The following is a 25315-nucleotide window of genomic DNA, read 5'->3' as shown; positions in this document are numbered from 1 at the left end:
GTATGAAGAAGCAAGCAAACTGCAATTTCTGAGGCTCAAAATTTTCCTTTAAACCTTAATGGTGGAGAAACTTCAATATATGGTGGGAAATTTTATCAAGGGTGGAGAGAGCAGTGCTACAAGTGGAAGCAAGTTTTCTTCCAATTTTATTACTTGGAGCCATTTTCAATAGAATGAATCCATTTTAAAAAATAGAAAAACTAACCTGTTTTGATATTTGTGTCCGCAGTGTGAACATTCAAAATTCCAAGAAAAAGAATATGTGAAGAGCTTCTCAACGTGGGGTTCTGTTTTTAAGAGCAGGGGAAATGCAAACACAGGGCTTTCCATATCACCTTGAAGAAGAAAAAAAAAAATTATTGCTCATAATTAACTGAAAAAAGATAAACCAAAAGTACAAATTGTTGTCTTTTCTCACTACATTCACAGTGTGAATATATGTGAATATGTATGTATGACAGAGTAAGCTATTCACGGTTGGGCAAGGGAAGTTTTCAAAGCATTTTCTAAAAATGTCCATCATAAAGATTTAATTAACACTCAGTATCTTTCATTTGTCTTGGTGGACACTTAAGAAAACTTCTTAAGACAAAAGATAGAAAAGGCTCATACTGTCTCCTCAGATCTTTTTAGGTTTTCTCAGGGAAAACATATCCTCAGAACTATAACAGCCCTAGAGTATTATAAAAACAAAGCAAAGATATGTACAGGTTTGTCTGGTACAGATACTAAAAGTAAGATGACTGGTGAAACACTGTACAATAGTAATTTCAGAGCTGGACAAAACCATTAAAAAGCCATCTCTATTCTGACTCTCTTGTTCTACATGTGGTGAGGGCAGGACAAACCAGGCTTAGAGGACCAGATTCAAATCTCCAGACAGCTTACCTACTACTCTTCTTAATCTTTTAACAATTAAAATTAAACTTCAACAACTTTAAGGCTAAAGAAGATCTGAATTTTGTTGTCATTAAAACAAAAACCCAACTGTGGATTCTGTTTTCCAATTTAGAGACCAGCAAGCAAGTTAGTAGGAGGATTTATATTCTCCTCTTACATCCATCCTCCAATTGGTTTCTCTCCTTCCTACCCTCCGGGGAGCTTAGATGCTGCCTTACTGATTTGGCCTGAGAAAGAACCTGAGTTCTTCTATCCTCTCCCTCCCCTGGGACAGTCTCACTTCCGTGGTTCAGTTCTCCCCCTGGGCTGGAACTACAGTTGCCTGGAACACAGCCAGGAGGAGTCACCTTGGCATGACCAAAAGGCAGAACAGTGGGTTTTATTGCCTAAGCACACTCTATAAATATCGGTGGTCACAAAGGCTATTTTAATAGTCACCTTTGTGGTGCAGTCCCACAGCTATTTTTGTACAAAAAACATAAAATATTTTTTCTAAACAGAAATAAATACAAATCAATCTCCTAAGAATGAACAGATGCAACATCGTATGCATAAACAGTGCATAGTATAGCATGAGTTTGCAATTAGTTATCAGCCTTTAAATGCTTACTCTATTGTAACTAAATATTAAGTGGAAAAGTAAGTAATTTGTATTTCATGAGGACATAGAATCTTTAGGTCTAAAAATACATGAAGTTTTCAATGAATCAAAGTATCATGAAAGAGCTCAAAACACAGTTAAATAAGTTACATGATTACAGATCATTTTAGATAATTTACATAGCTCCTAAATTGATCTTAATTATTTTTCCTTTGATTATAAGTTTTATGGGTATAAAGCATCCTATTAGAGAACATATAATGCCAATACCTAATTCTAATTTTTAGAACCTCCAGCCTAAATTAGTTAAGTGGTTTATTGATTGATTGATTGATGGCTGCGTTGGATCTTCGTTGCTGCACTTGGGCTTTCTCTAGTTGCAGTGAGCGGGGGCTACTCATCATTGTGGTGCGTGGGCCTCTCATTGTGGTGGCTTCTCTTGTTGCGAAGCACAGGCTCTAGGCTTGCGGGCTTCAGTAGTTGTTGCATGCGGGCTCAGTAGTTGTGGCTTGCGGGCTCTAGAGCACAGGCTCAGCAGTTGTGGTGCATGGCCTTAGTTGCTCTGTGACATGTGGGATCTTCCCGGACCAGGGCTCGAACCCATGTTCCCTGCATCGGCAGGCGGCTTCTTAACCACTGCGCCACCAGGGAAGCCCTGGTTAAGTGGTTTCTTTGCCTCTAGTACCTTATCCCCAACTCCTACCCAACTACAGATCTTCCTCATCCTATGATAGGGTTAGGTCCCAATAAACCTTTATACTGTAAGCTGAAAATATCATTAAGTCGAAAATGCATTTAATACACCTAACCTACTGAATATCACAGCTTAACCCAGCCTAACTTCAACGTGCTCAGAAAACTTAACATTAGAATACAGTTGGGCAAAATCATTGAATACAAAGCCTATTTTAAAATAAAGTATTGAATATCTCATATAATTTATTGAATACTATAATGAAAGTAAAAAACAGAACGGTGGTCTGGGTCCAGCATGGTTGTAAGTGTATCAGTTGTTTACCCCATGATTGCATGGCTGGCTGGGAGCTGCAGCCACTGCCCAGCATCACAAGTGAGTATCACACCACTTACCACTAGCCCAGGAAAAGATCAAAATTCAAAGTGCAGTTTCTACTGAATGCATTTATCTCTTTAACATCATTGTAAAATCAAAAGTCAGACCATTGAAAGATGGGGACCTAGTACCTAGTTTGCATATTGCCCTAAAGTACCTTCGTTTATTACCAGGATGCAAACCTTTCAGTGACTCCTTGCTGTCTAGCTATACAAGTTTCCTCTTCTGTTAATTTCTCATTAATGTTTTCTGGCCATTTTTCTATCAGTTTTTGTTTTTTTTGTTTTTTTTAACTGATGTACAGGAGTTCTTTGTAAGATATCCTGCGTATTATTTCTTTGTTCTATCTTTGCCCAGAGGTTTTAAACTTTAATGTAATCACAGTCACCAATCTCTTCTTTTATGTATCTTATTTAGGAAATTCTTCCCCACTGAGCAGTAAAATATTCACCTGTATTTTCTTCCAGAGTTTTACAACTCTGCTTTTCATGTTCAGGCTTTTAAATATGCTGAAGTTTCTTTCTAATTACGGTGTGAAGCAGGGATCTAATTTTCCCCCTGTATCAGGAAACTACTGTCCCAAGCACCGTTTCCTGGATGGCCTTTTCTTTCCCCACCTACCTGCATCAGTACCTCCATCATGGTTATGAAGTAACCAAACGGGGAGGGTTCTGATCTGGACTTTCTATTCTGTTCTAGTGGTCTGTCTATCCTTACACTGGTACGCTACACTCAAAGGCTAAATTACTCTTTACACTTACATAAATAAGTAGAAACCATAACAATAACAGCTTTTTCCTTTTTAAATAAAAGAAAGAAATATACACATTAGAGGGAAAGAAAACACCAAATTGAAGATAGTAGTTACCTTTGTGGGGAGGTAAGGAAGAATTGGGGAAGAGTACAAAAGGGCTTCAGTTGTATTTGTAATGTTATATTTCTTAAACTGTGGGGAGGGAGAGCAGAGAGGACAGTTTATGGGGGAGGGAGAGCAGAGAGGACCGTTTACAATGCGTTTTTTAAAAACAATAATCAAAATGAGGAAGTGGCTGGCTGATCTTAAAAATTTAACACACATTCCGGGTCAATACAGATTCTACTTCTCTTTCTTTAGTACTTTAAAATACATGTTAATATTCAGAATGAGGACACATATGTTGTAAGACTCTAAAGTGCTCCCTGAAACAAAGATTTCATTAGTAAGATCTTAGCCTCTAATGTAGCACCTCTCACTGCTGAGTAGTACAAACACAAATGAGAGGATTCTACTGTATTGGAAGAGCTGTAGGCTTGCCCAATTGCTATGAGTGCACAAAATTTACAAATCCCAGACCCAAGGTAGCAATGGAGCAAGACGCCACCTTGTAAGTACAATTAGCAGGGATAAGAAGAGTGATGATTCAGACTGGGGAAGAAACCACTCTTTAATTCAATTGGGAACTGGAGTAGGGAACCTGAATAAAACATCTCAGGTCACTCTAGGAGGGAAATGATACCTGCAAAATGCAACACGGGAGCCCCTCAGTCTACACTCTGGCAATCTTATGAAAAAGGCTCCTTTGAAATGAGTATCCACCCAACAGATCAGTGATTGGGGGTAAGGAAAGGGGCTGACCATAAAGGAGCCAGGGGAACATTTTCATGGTGATAGAACTGTTCTATATTTTGATTGTGGAAATGGTAACACAACTGTATACATTTGAAAAGGATTTTACTATATGTAAATCATACTTTGATAAAAAGAATATTCGTCCCATCTGAGATCCCACCTGATGATGAATTAGAATAGCCCTTTAGTCCTAGAGGAGGCAATGCCAAAGATCTGGCATATGGAAAATCAGTTTACAAGAACAGAGTAAACTTAAATATGTAGGAGTTCATGAAAACCAAAATAGTAAAACTAGGGGACAGAACTGTGGGACAAAGAAATAAGGGGATACAACCATGCAAAAAAGACACTGCTTCCAGATACACTATCTGGGTCTGATGAAATAAATGCTACTTGTTGAGAGAAAAACTTGAAGGCATTGATATTGTACATGATTTAACAGGAGTATTATACTTATAGGAGTATCATATATTCAGCTACTACAACACGATATTAATTGAAGAGTTAATACAAGGATAAAGAGAGGGACTTCCCTGGTGGTGCATTGGTTGGGAATACACCTACCAATGCAGGGTTCGAGCCCTGGTCCGGGAAGATCCCACATGCCGCGGAGCAACTCAGCCCGTGCGCCACAACTACTGAGCTCACGAGCCACAACTACTGAAGCCCGTGCACCTAGAGCCCGTGCTCTGCAACAAGAGAAGCCACCGCAATGAGAAGCCCATGCACCACAACTACTGAGGCCACGTGCCACAACTACTGAAGCCCGCGCACCTAGAGCCCATGCTCCGCAGCAAGTGAAGCCACACAATGAGAAGCCCGCGCAAGGCAATGAAGAGTAGCCCCCGCTCGCTGCAACTAGAGAAAGCCCACATGCAGCAACAAAGACCCAACACAGTCAAAAATAAAATAAATAAATAAAATTTTTAAAAAATAGACTTAAAAAAAAAAAAGGATAAAGAGAAATATGGTAATTCCCTGGCAGTCCAGCGGTTAGGACTCAACTCTTTCATTGCTGGGGCCCTGGGTTCTATCCCTGGTCAGGGAACTAAGATCCCACGAGCCGTGTGGCAGGAAAAAAAAAAAAAAAAAAGATAAAGAGAACTAAAACAAAAGGCACCCCCTCAAAAAAAACAATCACTACCAGCTCCTTTCTGCAATACAAAAAAAAATTTATAAAGACCTGGAGACTCTAGCGCCCCTGTTCCACTCTGCTCCCAGAGGCCAAAAGACAATTCATAGAGGACAAAGCAGGTCTCATTCTTATGCTCTTTTTAAAAGTAAGAAAACTTTCCCAAAAGGTCATCAGTATATATCTCCTCATATTCCATTGGCTAAAATTGTACCATATGTCCATTCCTAAACCAATCACTAGCAGGGGAAATAGAATTATTATGGTTGGTGTAGACCAGAGATTCTCAACCCCATCCGTCCATAAGGATCACATGGAGGCTTCTAAAAATTACTGATACTTGAACTCCATCCTGAGATTCTTATATAATGGGCTCCCAGCACTAGTTATTTACTTATAAATTTCCTAGGTGCTTTTTAATACACAGTCAGTCAAGGCTGAAAACGCTGGAGTAGTCTACTGGGGGACAGTACTGGGAAAGGAACTGATGGTGTATCCCGTGAGTATTCAGCTGGTCCTAAGAACTGCATCCACGCTGAAGGGGTGGAACACATGCCTGCATATTTATATAGAACACCTCCATCCACGAATGATTTAACCAGTGATTAAATGATCAGATTCCAAGAATCTGATCATCCCAAGTAATAAAACAGTATTATATTTCCTTTTGATGTAAGTATGTCTTTATGGTAGATGAGTAATACAATTCAATTCCATAAATTACTTACCTAAGGTACACCTAAGCTGAGGCTGAAGCCTAATAAAAATATCATCTCTGACTTCATTCAGACAGGTCTCTATCTTTGCAAATATTTCAGAAGGAAGTTTTTTACAATCTCCATCTGATAATAAAATACAGAACATTATCAATTTCTCATCAACCTATTTCTTTCTACAGACAATTAAGACATTACCAAAATGAAAGTTTACCAGAGTCAACAAATTTTGCAGAGACAAAAATGGAAGCTACGAAATTCCTTAATTCTTCTTCCTCTCTCTGTGGTACACCATATATTCCCTCAGCATGTGTTAACAGCACAATATCATTAGTACTGACTGCCTGGTTCAACATCATTCTGCCTGAGTAAACTCTCAGTGCAAGTCTTTCAGGCCTAGCTCAAGAGCCACATTTCAGATATTCTGCCCATCTCTGAAACAGCTGAAGCTCTCTTTTCATGAAATTATTACTTATGCTAGAGACAAAATCTAACCATTTAATCCTCTCTGTTTAACTTTTACTGAACTTAACTAGATCACAGGAACAGACAAATTTATAAGGAGTCTCCATACAGTCATGATTATTTCCCAAACTAACATTTGGTATGTTTTCCTCCTCCTATGTCTTTTGAAGGGCCTTCAATGACATCATCACATTTCATACAATTCTACATTGCTTTTTTTTTTTTACACAAATCTGCTTCATTAAAAAATGTGCAGGCTAGTAGTTATACTCTGACTGAACCATAGTTTTATTAGCCATTCCCTATTGCTGGACATTTAAGTTGTTTCTTTTTTTAATATTATAAATACTATCATGTTAAACATCTTTGGGCACACACCTGTCCATGTTTTTCATCATTTCTTTAGGGTAAAAGTCCTCAAGATGCAATTACTCTGGCAGAAAACTACCTAAGATTAATAAGAAAATTATTTTGAATAAAAACCGCCATATGCATCTGACTCTAGTTACTTCTAAGCTACAAATAGATCTTTTCACTCAAATCTCTTACGAATAAATAATTCATACAGCCTGATCACACTCTGCTTATATGTTTCACTATGAAAACATCCGGAGTCTTCTGTAATATGAAGTAAGCATTAACCAGAATTTTTATTTGACCACACTGAAGAAAAGAGAAAACTTATAATCCAAAGTAATGTAGCTTGAACAAATGTTAATTACAACTATATTGTAAAAACTACAATTATCTTGTAAAAAATTAATATAATATTAAAATTAAAAGTTAATATTAATTTAATATTCAAGTCAAAATTTGAATGAGGTATGTTCTTTTACAACAAACAACTGTCACCAACTCAGTACTGGGGTTTCTATAATTATACAAAACAGGAATAAAGAGAAAAGGCAGAAGCAAATATGCTTGTGAGAAACTGAATTTTAAAAATTGCAAAAAACTTCAATCTCAAAGAAACTCAAATTGAAACAAAATATTTTTTATCTAAAAAAATTACAACTTTTTAAACGTTTCTACGCAAAGGTGATTACAGTGTTCTGGGATGTTTATTTCTACATATGAAAATGGAATTATTATGTCGGTATAACCCTTCGGAAAGCCATTTAGAAAGACTCTTTTTTTTTTAAAGGATCCCCAAGGGGATCCCCTTCTTTTTTTTAATATAAATTTATTTATTTTATTTATTTACTTTTGGCTGTGTTGGGTCTTTGTTGCTGCCCGTGGGCTTTCTCTAGTTGCAGCGAGTGGGGGCTACCCTTTATATAAATATTTTAACATCCCTTCTAGGGTATAATCAGCAATGGATTCAAAGGATACAGGGATATCTGCCACAGTATTTACACATAATAGCAAAAAAAAAAATGATAAGTAGCCTGAATGGTTAACAATGGGGAAACAATGTATAAGAGTATACTAATAAAGTAAAATGTTGCACAACCGAAGTCAAACTGCATAAAGGTTAGGATTCTCCACCTACCAGATACCAAAACCCCAAAAGCCATGATAATTAAAGAGTATGGCATTGGTACAGAGACAGAAAAATAGTCAACAATGGGGAAACAATGTATAAGATCTGTATAAAAGATTGCATGATCAAAGTCAAGTTGAATAAAGATGAGGATAGCAAGACCTAAGATGCCCTAATAATTAAAAGTGTGGTATTGGTGCAGGGACAGATAAAGTGACCAAGAAAACAAAGCAGAGTTAAGGAACAGCTGCACACATACATAGAATGTTATATGACAAAGGGGGCAATGCAGATCAATTGAGGAAAAAGGTGGAGCTAGAAAAACTGGCTATGCAATGGAAAAAAATGAAACGTTACCACATACCAGACACAATTACCTCCAGTTGAACTAAGAATTTCAACGTAAAAAGCAAAGCTCTGTGACTTCTCAGTGAAAACAGAGGTAAATGACTTTCTGATCTTGGAGAAAGGAAACATTTCTTTTTAAAACCACAGACATTACTAGCTATAAAAGGAAAGAGTAACAATTTCTGTCATCAAAAGATATCTTTAAAAAAGTAGAAACATGAGATACGAAGTGGGAGATTCGGTAACCTGTCTGAATAAATATAGCAACAAGGACATACAAAAACTCACACAAATCAATAAGAACATGACAATACAACAAACAGGGATAAGACACAAACAGGCTTCACACAGGGAACAGAGGGTCAATTTACATACAAAGAGCTGTTCAACCTCTTTAAAATCTGGGAAAAGCAAATCAAGACCACAAACCATTTTATATATCATTCAAATTGCAAAAATCACCATGTGTGAAAAAAACCAAGGGCGGAAATATGGATTAGGAAAATCTCTTCTACATTGCTAATGGGAGTAGACTGGTACAACCACTTTGGAAAACCATTAGCCATTATCTAGTAAATCTGAACTCAGAGTCTATCCTATGGTATATCCAAGAAAAACTCTTGTGCCCCAGGAGACTTGCCTAAGAATAGTCACAGCAGCAGTATTTACAATTGCAAAAAACAACCGAATGACAGATGAATAAATACACATATGTACTTACAGACTGATATACTTACGAACTGGAAATATCATATAGCAACAAAAATCAATGAAACACAAATACAAGCAGTACAACCAGCATAGATAAATCTTTATAAAAAAAATAAAAAGTCCCAGAAGAAATACTGTACAGTATGTCTTTTTTTATAAAGTTCAAAACATTAAATTAGGCAATATATTGCTTAGCCATATATATGTAGGAAAAGCTATTAAAAAACAAGAAATGATATAATATATTGATCTAACACATGTCAGGATAATGATTAACTTTGGGGGAGGTAGATGATGGGATGTGGAGGAACACATAGGTAGATGCAAGTCACTGGAAATATTTTAATTTATCTTGGGTTCATGGGTATCCTATTTTATAGAAAATAAAAATATAGTGGGATTATGGATGGTTTGTATTTACTTCTTTATTCTGCTTTACGGCAACTCAAAAACTTAAAGTTGTACTTTGATGTACTCTATGTTGACCACCATTACCCTGACAGCTAAGATACAGCCATAGCCTCTTTATTCTTTACTCTTAGTTTTTGAAAAAGACTGCCTTTTGGGCAGTCATGATAACACAACTGGTGTTCACTCAAGCTTCATGACAGACTCGGTCCCTATGCTCCTTGCTCCGAGGTTCTACGTAAAACAAAAGCTACTGATGGCATCTTTTTGCGTGCTACAACGTTCAACATTAACCTCTTTAAAAATTAAAGAGAAATAAAATGTTATTACTAACCTTTAACTCCATCCAACTGACTGGTGTGCAGAAACTCATTGGCTTGATTATACCTGGTAAACAACTGACCGAACACAGACTCCTCTTTAGAGCATAGGTCAGTCACAGTGTTTTTCAGCCCTTCCAAGTGCACCAATGCTGACAGGATACAGTCTAACCAACAGAGAGCATATGCATTTTTCCACTGGACACATGAAGTCTGGCAAAATGAGGTATGCTTGCTCTCCAACGGCATTTCCAGTTCAGATGTGCATCCTTCATTTTGAGGGGCAGTCCCTGCAGTTCCAGAAACATCAACCACAGTAGAATCTTCTTCAGCAGCCATGTCAACAATATCAGCTTCCAAAATCTCATTCTGCTCCAAGCAATCAGTTGTCCTAATTGGATTCTGTTGACCACCGTGTAGTAAACCAGGTAAGTCTGATGAGGTTTCATCATACTCTTCTTCATTATGTTTACTGTTCAAAACTTGTTCACCATCAATACCATTATGATTTTTAGTCTTTTTGGAATTTGCTAAAAGAGGTGATTCTTTATAGTTGGTTTCCACGATCTTTCTTTTTTGAGGCTTATTTGGAGTGTGACAATCTTCCAAATCAGGAGTAATTAAGTTATTAAGTGATTTAAAGCCCAAGGGATAGATGCACTAGAAAGAAAAAAATAACAAAAACTAAAAATTCAAATAAGCTCAAGCTTTAACTTCACAGATTCTACATCATGAAAAATATGTATAAAATTTTAGCATTACTTTGACCTGAGAGGGTATACAATATTATCAATCTAAATTTGAAGGAACCAGGGATAAACAGCTATTTAATCAAAAATTTCGTCCCCAAAGAGTAATTTTTCCTAGTTAATCTGAACAATCAAGGGCGTAATCTGAGTTACTCTAGAGTAAGCTAGCAAGGAAAATGTACATAACTTTGCTTTAATAAAGAATCTAATGTTGAGTGAATTAAAAATTCCAACATTTTATGAGTGTATTATTCTTTTTAAGACAGGTACACTGCATAGCATTAAAAACGAGAAAAGTATTTTCAAACCAAAAAAGTTGCACAGAGTAATCTGTATCGTTTCTCAGTTTTGAAACTGAGTATTAATCTGAGAGCACATCAGCATATCAATTTTACACCCATATTGGGTCTAAGAATCAAACTGGCTGAATTTTAATAACTTCACCATGCATGAACACAATTTCAGGCAAATATCAAGAGTAAACAAATCACTAAAATAATCAATGAATTTTCCCTAAGTGTGAAAATTCTAAGACGAATGCAAGAAATCTACATACCGTGTGCCCTCATTTAAAATATGCTTTCTTCTACACAAGTATGGTAGATTGCTCCCTTGGTGGCCTCTAGTGAACTAAAGAACTATACCTCCAGATACTCATGCCCTTGTACCATCAGCCCCCTGCCACACAGCCTCAGGCTTGGCCACGTGACTAGCTTTAATGGGACATTAGCAACCAGGATGCCCATGCTTCAATAAGCACTGGCTTATTGGGCTTGCCCTCTTGGAGCCCTCTTTCTGCACAATCTTTCTTAGTCCCAGCCATCACACTGTAAGGGTCCCAATTAACCTCACCGAGAGACCTCACGGAAAAGAAGTGAGATCCTGGCTGACTACCTGAGTTGAGCTCCCAGCTGGCAGCTAGCATCCACAGCCTGCCATGTGTACATTTTAGTTGTCCCAGCCAACAGTATGTGAAGTGTAAGAACTGCCTTGTCAACCCACAGAATCATAAGTGAAGCCATTAAGTTACTTTAGTGACTAAGTTTTGAGATGGTTCACTTCACAGCAACAACTAACTGAAATGCTCTCATTTAAAGTACAGCATTTTCTATACAAGCGAACACTATATGCATGATACTGTACTTACTTCGAAATTCTTTAGTTTAATAGGACAAGTTCTTGATTTTCCTGTTACCAACTAGCTGTGCGATCACCATCAATTAACAACTTGACCCTCAACTTTATACCTTGAGATTATTTCCTTAGTCCTACCACATGTCAGAAGACAGAGAACACTTTAAAAATCAATAGCAGTAATTTTGTATTCAGAGTCATCCAAAAAAATTGAAAACAAAACCTCAAAGAGATATTTGCACACCCATATTCACTGCAGCATTATTCACAATAGCCAAGAGGTAGAAGCAAACCAAATGTTCATGGACAAACAAATGGATAAAGAAAACGTGGTATATACATACAATAGAATATTATTCAGCCTTAAAAAGGGAAATCCTGTCATATGCGACAATATGGATAAACCTTGAGGACATTATGCTAAGTAAAATCACAAAAGACAAAAACTGTATGATTCCACTTATATGAGGTACCTAGAGTAGTCAAATTCATAGAGACAAAGTAGAATGGTAGTTGCCTGGGCTACAAAGAGAAGTTGTTATTCAACGGGTACAGAATTTCAGTTTCGTAAGATGAAAAGGTTCTAGAGATATGTTGTATAACAATGTGAAATATAGCAAACGCTCCTGAACTGTACACTTAAAAATGGTTAAGATGGCTTCCCTGGTGGCGCAGTGGTTGAGAGTCCACCTGCCAATGCAGGGGACACGGGTTCGTGCCCCGGTCTGGGAAGATCCCACATGCCGTGGAGCGGCTGGGCCCGTGAGCCATGGCCGCTGAGCCTGCGCATCCGGAGCCTGTGCTCCACAACAGGAGAGGCCACAACAGTGAGAGGCCCGCGTACCGCAAAAAAAAAAAAAAAAAAAAAGGTTAAGATGGTAAATTTTATGTTTTTTTAACAATTAAAAAAATTTTTACTTTTTTTTTTAAAGGCAAAAAATTAAAAAAAAACCTTTACCATTCTCAAGCAGAGTCAAAATCATGGTGTGCACATCCCACCAGCACCCCTACTTAATTAAAAACAACAACAACAAAAATCACTCTTAGCCAGTGGGTAATATACAAAGAGTTTGCTGACTCCTGGTGTAAACCAATGTACTTCATAAAATATACTGGGCTCTTACTGATGATTAGAACATTTTCTAAAAACTAGATCAATAATTACCCTAAAGTTCTTTTTTTACATTTGCAAAGTATATACTTGAAAGTCTTGGTTATTTTTTTTCCTCATTGCTTAAAAAATAATGCTTCAAAAACTAAAAATGCAAAAAACACATCTAACCATAATAGTTAAAACCACTGTTCTGAGAACAGAGACTTCTCTATTCTGGTAGTCCTTGGTTAAAGAACTCTGCTGAAATATCACGTACTGTTCAGAAGAGGGAAAAAAGTAATTTTCTTCTAGAATCAGTAAGTTTTATTTTTCTCTCTTTCCAGTGCTCACAATTCTACAACTTTATTCTGAGCTAGTTAATTAGTAAACTCTGTAGAGTCTGGTGTTACAGATGAGCTGAGCTGTCAAGTCTCCTCAAGTCAAGCCCTCCCCTTGTGCAATAGAGCCCGTCATTTGCTCCAGGGATATCCCTCCAGCAATTCTGTGACACTTTCTCCTATTTTTCCCTCGCTACTGGATATAACCAGTGTACAAACATGCTGCTATTTTTCCCAACTTAAAAACAAACAGAAGTAAAACTTTTCCCTCCAGGTACTACCTCACGTCTATATTTCTCAATTCTTCCTCTCCCATTTTCCATCACTCACTCCAATCAGGCTTTTACCACTACTACTTTACCAAAACCACTCTAATTCAAGGCCTGCAAGGACCCCCATGACACTCCAGTCAATGGTGAGTTGAGTCCTCAGCCACCTTGAGTTCTCACTGGAATTGACAGTATATCATTCCTTCCTTCATTAAATATTTTTCACTTGACATCCAGGACAATATACTTTGCTTCCTGAGATTACGCCTACCTCACTCTCCATGTCTCACTTCTTTGCTGGTTCTACTTCACCTCCGAAACTTTTTAATGCTGGAGTGTTCCAGGGCTCAGTTTTGCAGCTCTTTATCCACACTCTTGGCAAACTCACCCAGCCTCATGGTTCAATTACTTACTGAACCATGTAAGTTCATGTAAGTTTGCTGATGACTCCCAAATGTATATATCCAATCTTAGACTCTCCACCTAACACCAGACACATAGATCCAACTGTTTACTCCATATACCCAGTTATTAGATAGACGCCTCAAGCTTGATTGCTCCTGATCTCATCTTTCCCCCAGATCTTCCTCTTCCCAAAGTCTTTCTCAGTTCAGCAACCGGCAGCTCCATTCTTCCAATTATTCAAGCCAAGTATCTGGGGATCATCCTTGATTCCTCCCTTTCCTACCATGTACCCCACTCTTTCAGCATATCCTTTTAACTATCAAAATACATATAGAATCCAACCATGCCTCATCAACCTGGCCACTACTTGCTCTCCCTGGAATACTACAACTGCCTCCCAACCATTTCCCTGCTTCAGATCTTGCCCATCACATTTTTTTTAACATGAAAACCAGATCATGTCACTCCTCTGTCAAAATCCCTACCATGGGGGGCTTCCCTGGTGGCGCAGTGGTTGGGAGTCCGCCTGCCGATGCAGGGGACACGAGTTCGTGCCCCGGTCTGGGAAGATCCCACATGCCGCGGAGCGGCTGGGTCCGTGAGCCATGGCCGCTGAGCCTGCGCGTCCGGAGCCTGCGCTCCGCAGCGGGAGAGGCCACAGCACTGAGAGGCCCGCGTACCGGAAAAAAAAAAAAAAAAAAAAAAAAAAAAACCCTACCATGGTTCTTTATTTCATAGTAAAAGCCAGCAAACGGCCTACAAGGCTTTACTGGATCCATCCTATCTTCCCTTATTCTGCTTCACTCACTCCGATCCAGCTCTGCTGGTTTCCCTGCAGTAGCACAAACATGGACAGGCAGGCTCCGCTCTCTCAGGACCTTGTATCTGCTACTCTCCCCACCTGGAAGGCTCACTCCTCAGGTATCCACAGGACTTGTTCCTTTTCATCTCTTTCAGATCTTTGCTCAAATGTCACTTTCTCAATTAAGTTTCCTCCTATACTTTATTTAAAATTGCAAATTACCCACTCTCTGATACTCCAGTCCCTGTGGCTTTATTTTTCTCTACAGCACTTTTCATTACCTCACACAAAAAAGTATGCTTTCCTTTTTTATTTTCTTTCCCAATCTAGAACATAGCCTTGTTGAGAGCAAGAAATTTTTGTTTTATTCACTGTATCCTAGCATCTGAAACAGTGCCAACATGGTGACACACAAATAAATATTTATTGCATAAATGCAAAAAAATAATTTATCTCTATTTGTAAGAATACCTGAAATTTTCTTCAAGTGTTACCCAACAAAAGTATCTACCACCAACAGTATAATATAGTCTAGTATTTTCCAAAACTGGCTGATCATCAGACAGTTTATAAAAGTTATAAAACTATAGAATTCTGGGCCAACTCTATTGAATAAGGATCTAGGTGAGACCCAGAAATTTTTTAAAAGTTTTCCAAGTCATTCTGATGAACTGCTAGTTTACCTGGAATAATACATATCTGACATTAGAAGACTGTATTCCAATCACTGCTTTGCTGCTTTATGAAGATGTTGTATTCCTAAACCCTCTGCATCTGTTTTCTTATTCATAACATGGGAATACCTACCTTGCAAAGTTTTGAGAATTAAGTATGTATATGACAGTTTCATAAGTTGTCAAGGACAGTAAAATATAGAGTATTATGGAATTTAACGAGCTCCTGTGTAAAAAGTTGTGCCAGTGGGTACAAATTACTATAATTCTAAGATATTTAGAGCCTTAAGTACATAATATTTAGAGACTAATAACCTTTTCAATAAGTCCCAAAGTTAATAAACAACACATGAGAATAACAACAGCTAAAAGGAGCCCCACAAGGTTTAAAAAAAAAATCTTGAAATACATTCTCTCTTCTCACAAGTCTAATGACAATAAAAACAAACATCTTCATGTAATAACTCAGGAAATCAAGTGGCAAAATAAAATATTTAAAATTATATACCAGACAGATCTAGAGACTAACTACATATTAAAAACATACAATCTAAAAACTACAAAATGAGTACAAATTTAAACACTGAAGAGAAAAGCAAAAGGCGAAAACTTCAATACCATCTAAGATTAATACTTTACCTGCAGATCCTCACACAAAAAGACAGATTCTTGAAAACTAATTCGGTAAGTCTTTAAGGCTTTTAATTTTCCCTTTGTCCTACAAGCAGGGCAATACCCATCTGACGGTACTTTAGATGAATCATAATTCTAAAAGAGAAAAAAAGTAAATTAAAATATAGACATTCCTAGATTGTATAAAATTACAAAAAGTTAAATGGAAAAGTAACCAGAAAAAAAATGTACACTTTTTACCTAGAAGTGTCCTGGCAAGATATCTTAAAGACAGCAAATAAAATAAATGCATATAGGCTTTAATACAGCTATTGTTCCAAAAAGAATATATTCTAGTTTTAAATATTAAATTAAGTGTTAAAAATAGCATCAGTTTTATCTGCAAGAAAAAAAGTAATGTCAACTGTCACTGAAAATACGTTCAACATTTTCAAATAGTAAACTATACGGTCTATGTTTTATTTCTACTTTTACATATCAATAAAACATAGAGAGGTAAACAGAGAACAATCTTTCGCCATTACTGTAAGATTTCCGTGGAAGATACAATTTTGTTTAAATTAACTGGTAAAATTAAAACCAAATTTAAGTCTTAAAAATAGGAGAGAAAAAAACCAACTTTGCACTGAGGCAAAAAATAAGTTCACTAACTTTTCCCAAATACCCCACCATATGGAGTGAAGATATCCCTATATCAGTCCCTGGTCCAATCACTGGCAAACCATTTCCAATCTTCGGGGAATCCATCATTCCGAGTCATTGGCTAATTTATGTCACTTGAAACATGTCAATATCACTAAGGATTTTTCAATGAACCCTGGAAAAAAAAAAGTTAATAGACAATTTTTATAAGATGTATGCATATTAAGTATATTTTGAGAACTATATATCTTATGTTAAACATATTCTGAAATTGTAATCTCACGTGAAAACAAAATACCTAAATTTATTTAAAGATCTAGCAAATTTGTGGAGAGAGGGCAAAAACTGGCAATAGGACCAGTCTTCACAGTAGACTCATTTGTAAACAAATTTATCAAAACTTGTAATAGAGATAGCTATTACTTAAATATATTGACAAGAGCTTGAAAACCTAAGTTTTTAGTCTACACACAACTTGAAACAAATATGTAAGCATTATACCAAGAAAACATTTAAATAAAACACAGATCCATTGTGCCATTACTTAACAAGGACAAAAGAACCCCATACATTCCTATTGCTTTCAACTGCCAAGAATACATCACCAACTGAGAACAGTGCTACTTTTTAAATAAAAGCTGCGAACAAAATACTATTTTACATTAAAGTAAATAATCTGTAACGGAACAAAAATATAAACACTGTCAATTGTACAATGTTTTGAGTGTAGACCCATGGAGTAGAATCACATTTAGTAAAGTTGAAATTATGAAACTGGAGCTCAGTGTAAGGGAAAAGTAATTGTTAACAGTGGTTCAGATATGGATTTAAAATACAAGGAAAACAAGATAAAGGAGAAATTTAAGCAGAGTGAATCACCACTTCACAGGGATGTTGTAAAACACTTTCAAGCAAAAGTCTTTCCCAAATCTAAGAATCCATGATTCTATGACAACCACTTTCTAGGAAACTGGGGCTCACAGATTCACTTTAAAAACTAGTTATGCTATTGTTTCCCGCTGTATAAACTTTACACACCTTTCAAGCCAAGGAATAATTTCAAAAATAAAAATGCTTTTTAGAAAAGTATCAGTGGAGGATAGCCTCATCCACCAGAGGGCAGACAGCAGAAGCGAGAAGAACTACAATTCTGCAGACTGTGAAAGGAAAGCCACAGAAAGACAGACAAAACGAAAAGGGAGAGGACTTTGTACCAGATGATGGAACAAGACAAAACCCCAGAAAAACAACTAAATGAAGTGGAGAGAGGCAAACTTCCAGAAAAAGAATTCGAATAATGATAGCGAAGATGATCCAGGACCTTGGAAAAAGAATGGAGGCAAAGATTGAGAAGGTGCAAGAAATGTTTAGCAAAGACCTAGAAGAATTAAAGAACAAACTACCTAGAAGAAAAAAGAACCAACAAACAGAGATGAACAATACAATAACTGAAATGAAAAATACACTAGGAAGGAATCAATAACAGAATAACTGAGGCAGAAGAATGGATAAGTGACCTGGGAGACAGAATGGTGAAATTCACTGCTGCGGAACAGAATAAAGAAAAAAGAATGAAAAGAAATGAAGACAGCCTAAGAGACCTCTGGGACAACATTAAACACAACAACATTTGCATTATAAGGGTCCCAGAAGGAGATGAGAGAGAGAGAAAAAGGACCCAAGAAGAGATTATACTCAAAAACTTCCCTAACATGGTAAAGGAAATAGCCACCCAAGTCCAGGAAGCGCAGAGAGTCCTAGGCAGGTTAAACCCAAGGAGAAACACGCCGAGACACATCGTAATCAAATTCGCAAAAATTAAAGACACAAAAAAATTATCAAAACCAACAAGGGAAAAAACGACAAATAACATACAAGGGAACTCCCATAAGGTTAACAGCTGATTTCTCAGCAGAAATTCTACAAGCCAGAAGGAAGTGGCACGATATATTTAAAGTGAAGAAAGGGAAGAAACTACAACCAAGATTACTCTACCCAGCAAGGATCTCATTCAGATTCGACAGAGAAATCAAAAGCTTTACAGACAAGCAAAAGCTAAGAGAATTCAGCACCACCAAACCAACTCTACAACAAATGCTAAAGGAACGTCTCTAAGTAGGAAAGGCAAGAGAAGAAAAGGACCTACAAAAACAAACCCACAAAAATTAAGAAAATGGTAATAGGAACATACATATTGATAATTACCTTAAATGTGAATGGATTAAATGCTCCAACCAAATGACACAGGCTTACTGAATGGATACAAAAACAAGACCCATATATATGCTGTCTACAAGAGACCCACTTCAGACCGAGGGACACATATAGACTGAATGTGAGGGGATGGAAAAAGCTATTCCATGCAAATGGAAATCGAAAGAAAGCTGGAGTAGCAATACTTTTATCAGATAAAATAGACTTTGAAATAAAGAATGTTACAAGAGACAAGGAAGGACACTACATAATGATCAAGGGATCAATCCAAAAAGAAGATATAACAATTACAAATGTTTATGCACCCAACATAGGAGCACCTCAACACATAAGGCAACTGCTAACAGCTATAAAAGAGGAAATCGACAGTAACATAATAATAGTGGGGACCTTTAACACCTCACACTAATGGACAGATCATCCAGACAGAAAATTAATAAGAAAACACAAGCTTTAAATGACACAGTAGACCAGATAGATTTAATTGATATTTATAGGATATTCCATCCAAAGGCAGCAGATTACACTTTCTTCTCAAGTGCACACGGAACATTCTCCAGGACAGATCACATCTTGGGTCACAAATCAAGCCTCAGTAAATTTAACAGAACTGAAATCGTATCAAGCATCTTTTCCGACCACAACGCTATGAGATTAGAAATCAATTACAGGGAAAAAATCGTAAAAAACACAAACACATAGAGGCTAAACAATACATTACTAAATTACCAAGGGATCACTGAAGAAATCAAAGAGGAAATCAGAAAATACCTAGAGACAAATTACAATGAAACACTATGATCCAAAACCTATGGGATGCAGCAAAAGCAGTTCTAAGAGGGAAGTTTATAGCAATACAAGCCTAACTCAAGAAACAGAAAAATCTCCAATAAACAATCTAACCTTACACTTAAAGGAACTAGAGAAAGAAGAACAAACAAAACCCAAAGTTAGTAGAAGGAAAGAAATCATAAAGATCAGAGCAGAAATAAACGAAATAGAAACAAAGAAAACAACAGGAACGATCAATAAAACTAAAAGCTGGTTCTTTGAGAGGATAAACAGAATTGATAAACATTTAGCCAGACTCATCAAGGAAAAGAGGGAAAGGACTCAAATCAATAAAATCAGAAATGAAAAAGGAGAAGTTACAACAGACACCCCAGAAATACAAAGCATCATAAGAGACTACTACAAGCAACTGTATGCCAATAAAATGGACAACCTGGAAGAAATGGACGATATCTTAGAAAGGTATAACCTTCCAAGACTGAACCAGGAAGAAACAGAAAATATGAACAGACCAATCACAAGTAACGAAATTGAAACTGTGATTAACAATCTTGGAACAAACAAAAGTCCAGGACCAGATGGCTTCACAGGTGAATTCTATCAAACATTTAGAGAAGAGCTAACACCCATCCTTCTCAAACTCTTCCAAAAAATTGCAGAAGAAGGAACACTCCCAAACTCATTCTATGAGGCCACCACCACCCTGACACCAAAACCAGACAAAGATTCTACAAAAAAAGAAAATTACAGACCAGTATCACTGATGAATATAGATGCAAAAACCCTCAACAAAATACTAGCAAACAGAATCCAACAACACATTAAAAGGATCATACTCCACAATCAACTGGGATTTATCCCAGGGATGCAAGGATTCTTCAATATATGCAAATCAATCAATGTGATACACCAGATTAACATATTGAAGAATAAAAACCATATGTTTATCTCAATAGATGCAGCAAATCTTTTGACAAAATTCAACACCCATTTATGATAAAAACTCTCCAGAAAGTAGGCAGAGAGGGAACCTACCTCAACATAGTAAAAGCCATATATGACAAACCCACAGCAAACATCATTCTCAATGGTGAAAAACTGAAAGCATTTCCTCTAAAATCAGGAATAAGACAAGGATGTCCACTCTCGCCACTATTATTCAACACAGTTTTGAAAGTCCTAGCCATGGCAATCACAGAAGAAAAAGAAATAAAAGGAGTACAAATTGGAAAAGAAGAAGTAAAACTGTTGCTGCTTGCAGATGACATGATATTATACGTAGAGAACACTAAAGATGCCACCAGAAAACTACTAGAGCTAATCAATGAATTTGGTAAAGTTGCAGGATACAAAAATTAATGCACAGAAACCTCTTGCATTCCTATACACTAACAACAAAAGATCAGAAAGAGAAATTAAGGAAACAATCTCATTCACCACTGCAACAAAAAGAATATAGTATCTAGGAATAAACCTACCTAAGGAGATAAAAAGACCTGTACTCAGAAAACTATAAGACACTGATGAAAGAAATCAAAGATGACACAAACAGATGGAGAGACATATCATGTTCTTGGATTGGAAGAATCAACATTGTAAAAATGACTATACTACCCAAAGCAATCTACAGATTCAATGCAATCCCTATCAAATTACCAGTGGCATTTTTTACAGAACTAGAACAAAAAAATCTTAAAGTCTGTATGGAAACACAATAGACCCCGAATAGCCAAAGCAGTCTTGAGGGAAAAAAACGGAGCTGGAGGAATCAGACTCCCTGACTTCAGACTATACTATAAAGCTACAGTAATCAAGACAGTATGGTACTGGCACAAAAACAGAAATATAGATCAATGGGACAGGATAGAAAGCCCAGAGATAAACCCACACACCTATGGTCAACTAATCTATAACAAAGGAGGCAAGGATTTACAATGGAGAAAAGACAGCCTCTTCAATAAGTGGTGCTGGGAAAACTGGACAGCTACACATCAAAGAATGAAATTAGAACACTCCCTAACACCATACACAAAAATAAACTCAAAATGGATTACAGACCTAAATGTAAGACCAGACAGTATAAAACTCTTAGAGGAAAACACAAGCAGAACACTATGACATAAATCACAGCAAGATCCTTTTTGACCCACCTCCTAGAGAAATGGAAATAAAAACAAAAATAAACAAATGGGACCTAATGAAACTTAAAAGCTTTTGCACAGCAAAGGAAACCATAAACAAGATGAAAAGACAACCCTCAGAATGGGAGAAAATATTTGCATATATTTTGAAGCAACTGACATAGGATTAATCTCCAAAATTTACAAGCAGCTCATGCAGCTCAACATCAAAAAAACAAACAACCCAATCCAAAAATGGGCAGAAGACCTAAATAAACATTTCTCCAAAGAAGATATACAGATTGCCAACAAACACATGAAAGAATACTCAACATCATTAATCATCAGAGAAGTATAAATCAAAACTACAATGAGGCATCACCTCACACTGGTCAGAATGGCCATCATCAAAAAATCTACAAACAGTAAATGCTGGAGAGGGTGTGGAGAAAAGGGAACACTCTTGCACTGCTGGTGGAAATGGGAATTGGTACAGCCACTATGGAGAACAGTATGGAGGTTCCTTAAAAAACTACAAATAGAATTACCATATGACCCAGCAATCCCACTCCTGGGCATATACCCAGAGAAAACCATAATTCAGAAAGAGTCATGCACCCCAATGTTCACTGCAGTCCTATTTACAATAGCCAGGTCATGGAAGCAACCTAAATGCCCATCAACAGAGGAATGGATAAAGAAGATGTGGGACATATATACAGTGGAATATTACTCAGCCATCAAAAGAAACGAAATTGGGTCATTTGTAGAGACACGGATGGACCTAGAGACTGTCATACATGGTGAGGCCAGAAAGAGAAAAACAAATATAGTATATTAACACATATATGTCGAACCTAGAAAAATGGTACAGATGAACTGGTTTGCAGGGTATAAATAGAGACACAGACGTAGAGAACAAACGTATGGACACCAAGGGGGGAAAGTAGTGGGGGGGTGGAGGTGGTGGGTTGAACTGGGAGATTGGGATTGACATGTATATACTAAAACGTATAAAATAGATAACAAGAAGCTGCTGTATATAAAATAAATAAAATAAAATTCAAATATTAAAAAAAAAGTATCAGTGGATGTCAATATGCTATTCCTAAAGAAATATCCAAAAGCAGGGTTTCTCAACCACAGGATTATCGACATTTTGCACCAGATAATTCTTTTGTTGTGAGGGCTGCCCTGCGTGTTAAGAGGATGTTTAGCAGCACCAATGACCGCTATGTGCTAGATGCCAACAGCACCCACCCCTCAGCTGTGACCATGCCTCTAGACATTGCCAAATGTCCCTCCCTCCTCTCCCCTCCCAGGGGGAGGGGGGGAAATCACCCCATTGAGAACCACTGCCAAAAGGGTAAAAACAAGTGTGGTGATAACTTTTTCTTTTTAAGCTCCTCACAGACAATACTAATTTGTTAACTTTGGCTGGTTCTGTTTATAATCTACTTACTAAAGGCAACTATATAGTAAAGTATCAAACTTCTGGTTCCAGAGTGGATAAAAGCATGAGCTTTAGGTTCAGAAATTTATTTGTGAAGTTAGTTTCTTCTAAGAATTAAATGTGATAATACATGTAAAATGCTTAGCACCTGACGCATAGTAAATTGTAACCACTATTTGGTGCTATTTTATACTTTATGCAGAAAATAGGCAGCATAGCTTGGATCATTATGCAGTATTCTCAAAAGAGAAGTTGGTAACCTATGTATTTTGATGAAAATTTCCATCCACCTGAGGGATTAAGAAAACTTTTCCAGCTGGTTCTCTCTCTCTCTCTCTCTCATAAGTAAAACATGAGGAGCCTTCAAATCTGCTCTCCTGATCCTATCACCCAACAATTCAATGGGAAAAACAGGCAGGTTGGTGGTTGAACATCCAAAAGAAAATTCACTTAAAAAAATATCAAAGGTAGGCTACTCAGGTCTTTCAAATACAATTTACTTGGTCCTATGTACAAAACCCTGGGCTGATTCCTACAACTTAACTTGTTTCTAAATGACCGCCTTCATTGTCCTTCCTTCAAAATTACCTATTTCTGCTCCTCTTGTTTGTATCTCACCTAGATTTTGGCATCTCCATCCGTACAAACACACAAACTAGAAAATCTGAGTGGTTCTCGGGACTTCCCTGGTGGTCCAATGGTTAAGACTCCGTCCTCCCAATGCAGGGGGCACGGGTTCCATCCATGTTCGGGGAACTGGGGAACTAAGATACCGCATGTCACACGACGCACACAAAAAAGAAAATGAAAATTTTGAGTGGTTCTCTACTCTTTCACTTCCCTCTTCTTTACTTAGTGAAAGTCATCAAATCCTACAGACAGTTCTTTGGAAGCATCTCAAATCCCCACCTCTCTTTCTATCCCATTCCCACTCTATCATGCCAAAGTGATGCTTCTATAACACAAGTCTGAGTCTGACACTACTCAACTTAAAATCCTCTACTGACTCCAGTGTGATTATAGGAAAGTCCAAACAGCTCAGTATGACCTAAAGCTCACTGCACTATGAGACCACTGGTTTTCCAGCCTTACCCTCCTCTACTTCACTTCAACTTCCGCATCTTTTTCATGATGCCCCCCCCTTTTCATTACTTCTGTGATCTACTGATGCTCCAAAAGCCCGAATGTCAATTACTAACCCAGTAGGGACCCAGGTACAGCACAACCAAAGTGTGAAGTTGGCTCTGGGGATAGCGAAAGAAGCAATTAAGCTTAATTCACAGCCCTATGTGCAAAATGGGGAAACCCAGAGAACCAGCTGTTCGAAGAAGGCCTTATACCCGTTTGAGCTTTCCCTCCAAGACCAAGTGGGCTCAGCACGCGAACTGTCAAAGGTAAGGCCACAACAGACTTGAAACCGAGGAATGGGGTCGTCTTTCGGTGCCCAGCCCTGTCTGGTACCCAACCCAGCCGTCCAGAACCACAGACTAAGACACGTCACTTGCAAAACCCAACCCTGGAAACCTAGGATGATCAGGGTTTCATTAATTCTCCCCATCTCCACGCTCCTTGGGAAAGCGGGGGCGGGGGAGACTCTGGTTTCTCTTCTGCATTTACCTCTCTGAGTTCAAACGAATGAATCTGTGACTCCATTCCAATACCTTAACCACCAAGCCTTCCCACCTGAACCTACTCCCATCCTTTCCCCCTGCCAGCCTAGCCCCTCCTTTCAGCGAGCAACTATCCCATAGATCACCCCAGCTCTGTCCCCCTTCCCTATTTCAGGAGCTGAAGGAAACTACTCCGTCTTCTCCCTTACCTGCCGCGGGTTCTCCCCTTCTTCGCGCCGGATCGCTCCAAACTCCTGTTCCAGCTTGAGCTCCACACCAGCGTGCAACGTTTAGCCCACGTTCCCCTCAACCTGCTCCTCCCCCACCGGCCCCTCCGCTAGAAAAGCAGCTTCCGGTTTGAGTCCGCGGCTAAAGAGTTCCCCTTCCTGCCCCGCGCGGGGCCTGAAAGGACGTAAGCGTGGTGGGGAAGGCGAGGACGGGAGCACTTCCGTCAGGCCTCCGCAGAGAGGCGTGGCTGTCCTCCCGGCTGCCGCAGTCGCAGTTTCAGCTGCGGCGACGACTAGGGGCGGGGCCGGTGGCTGCAGAGCCCGCCATATGTGAGTGGCGGGTTTGGGGTGGCGACATTTCTGGAAGCTGCTGGAAAGCGCTCGAGTGGCGGAGG

At 38.0% G+C, this 25315-nt stretch overlaps 1 protein-coding gene across 5 annotated transcripts in view; it reads right to left on the bottom strand.

The window, feature by feature from the left end:
- The window catches only part of USPL1 (ubiquitin specific peptidase like 1), a 39317-nt gene extending 14212 nt beyond the window's left edge, over positions 1-25105 (bottom strand). The window contains exons 1-6 of one of the 5 annotated variants that reach the window (XM_032611331.1): positions 24903-25034; positions 16514-16679; positions 15869-15997; positions 9780-10425; positions 6043-6156; positions 206-335 (exon numbers count right to left, since the gene is read on the bottom strand). In XM_032611331.1, the coding sequence (XP_032467222.1) occupies positions 206-335; positions 6043-6156; positions 9780-10425; positions 15869-15997; positions 16514-16612 (1118 nt within the window). In that variant the 5' untranslated portion in view covers positions 16613-16679; positions 24903-25034. Of the gene's footprint in view, positions 1-205; positions 336-6042; positions 6157-9779; positions 10426-15868; positions 15998-16513; positions 16680-24902 lie in introns of all 5 variants that reach the window. The other 4 variants (XM_032611332.1, XM_032611334.1, XM_032611333.1 and 1 more) reach the window with 4 other exon arrangements.
- Between the last annotated feature and the right edge of the window lie 210 nt (positions 25106-25315).

This window comes from Phocoena sinus, chromosome 18, assembly GCF_008692025.1.
Source record: "Phocoena sinus isolate mPhoSin1 chromosome 18, mPhoSin1.pri, whole genome shotgun sequence".
In the NCBI taxonomy this organism is placed as follows: domain Eukaryota; kingdom Metazoa; phylum Chordata; class Mammalia; order Artiodactyla; family Phocoenidae; genus Phocoena; species Phocoena sinus.
Note: the sequence above shows the minus strand (reverse complement) of the source record. Positions and strands in the feature narration are given on the sequence as shown.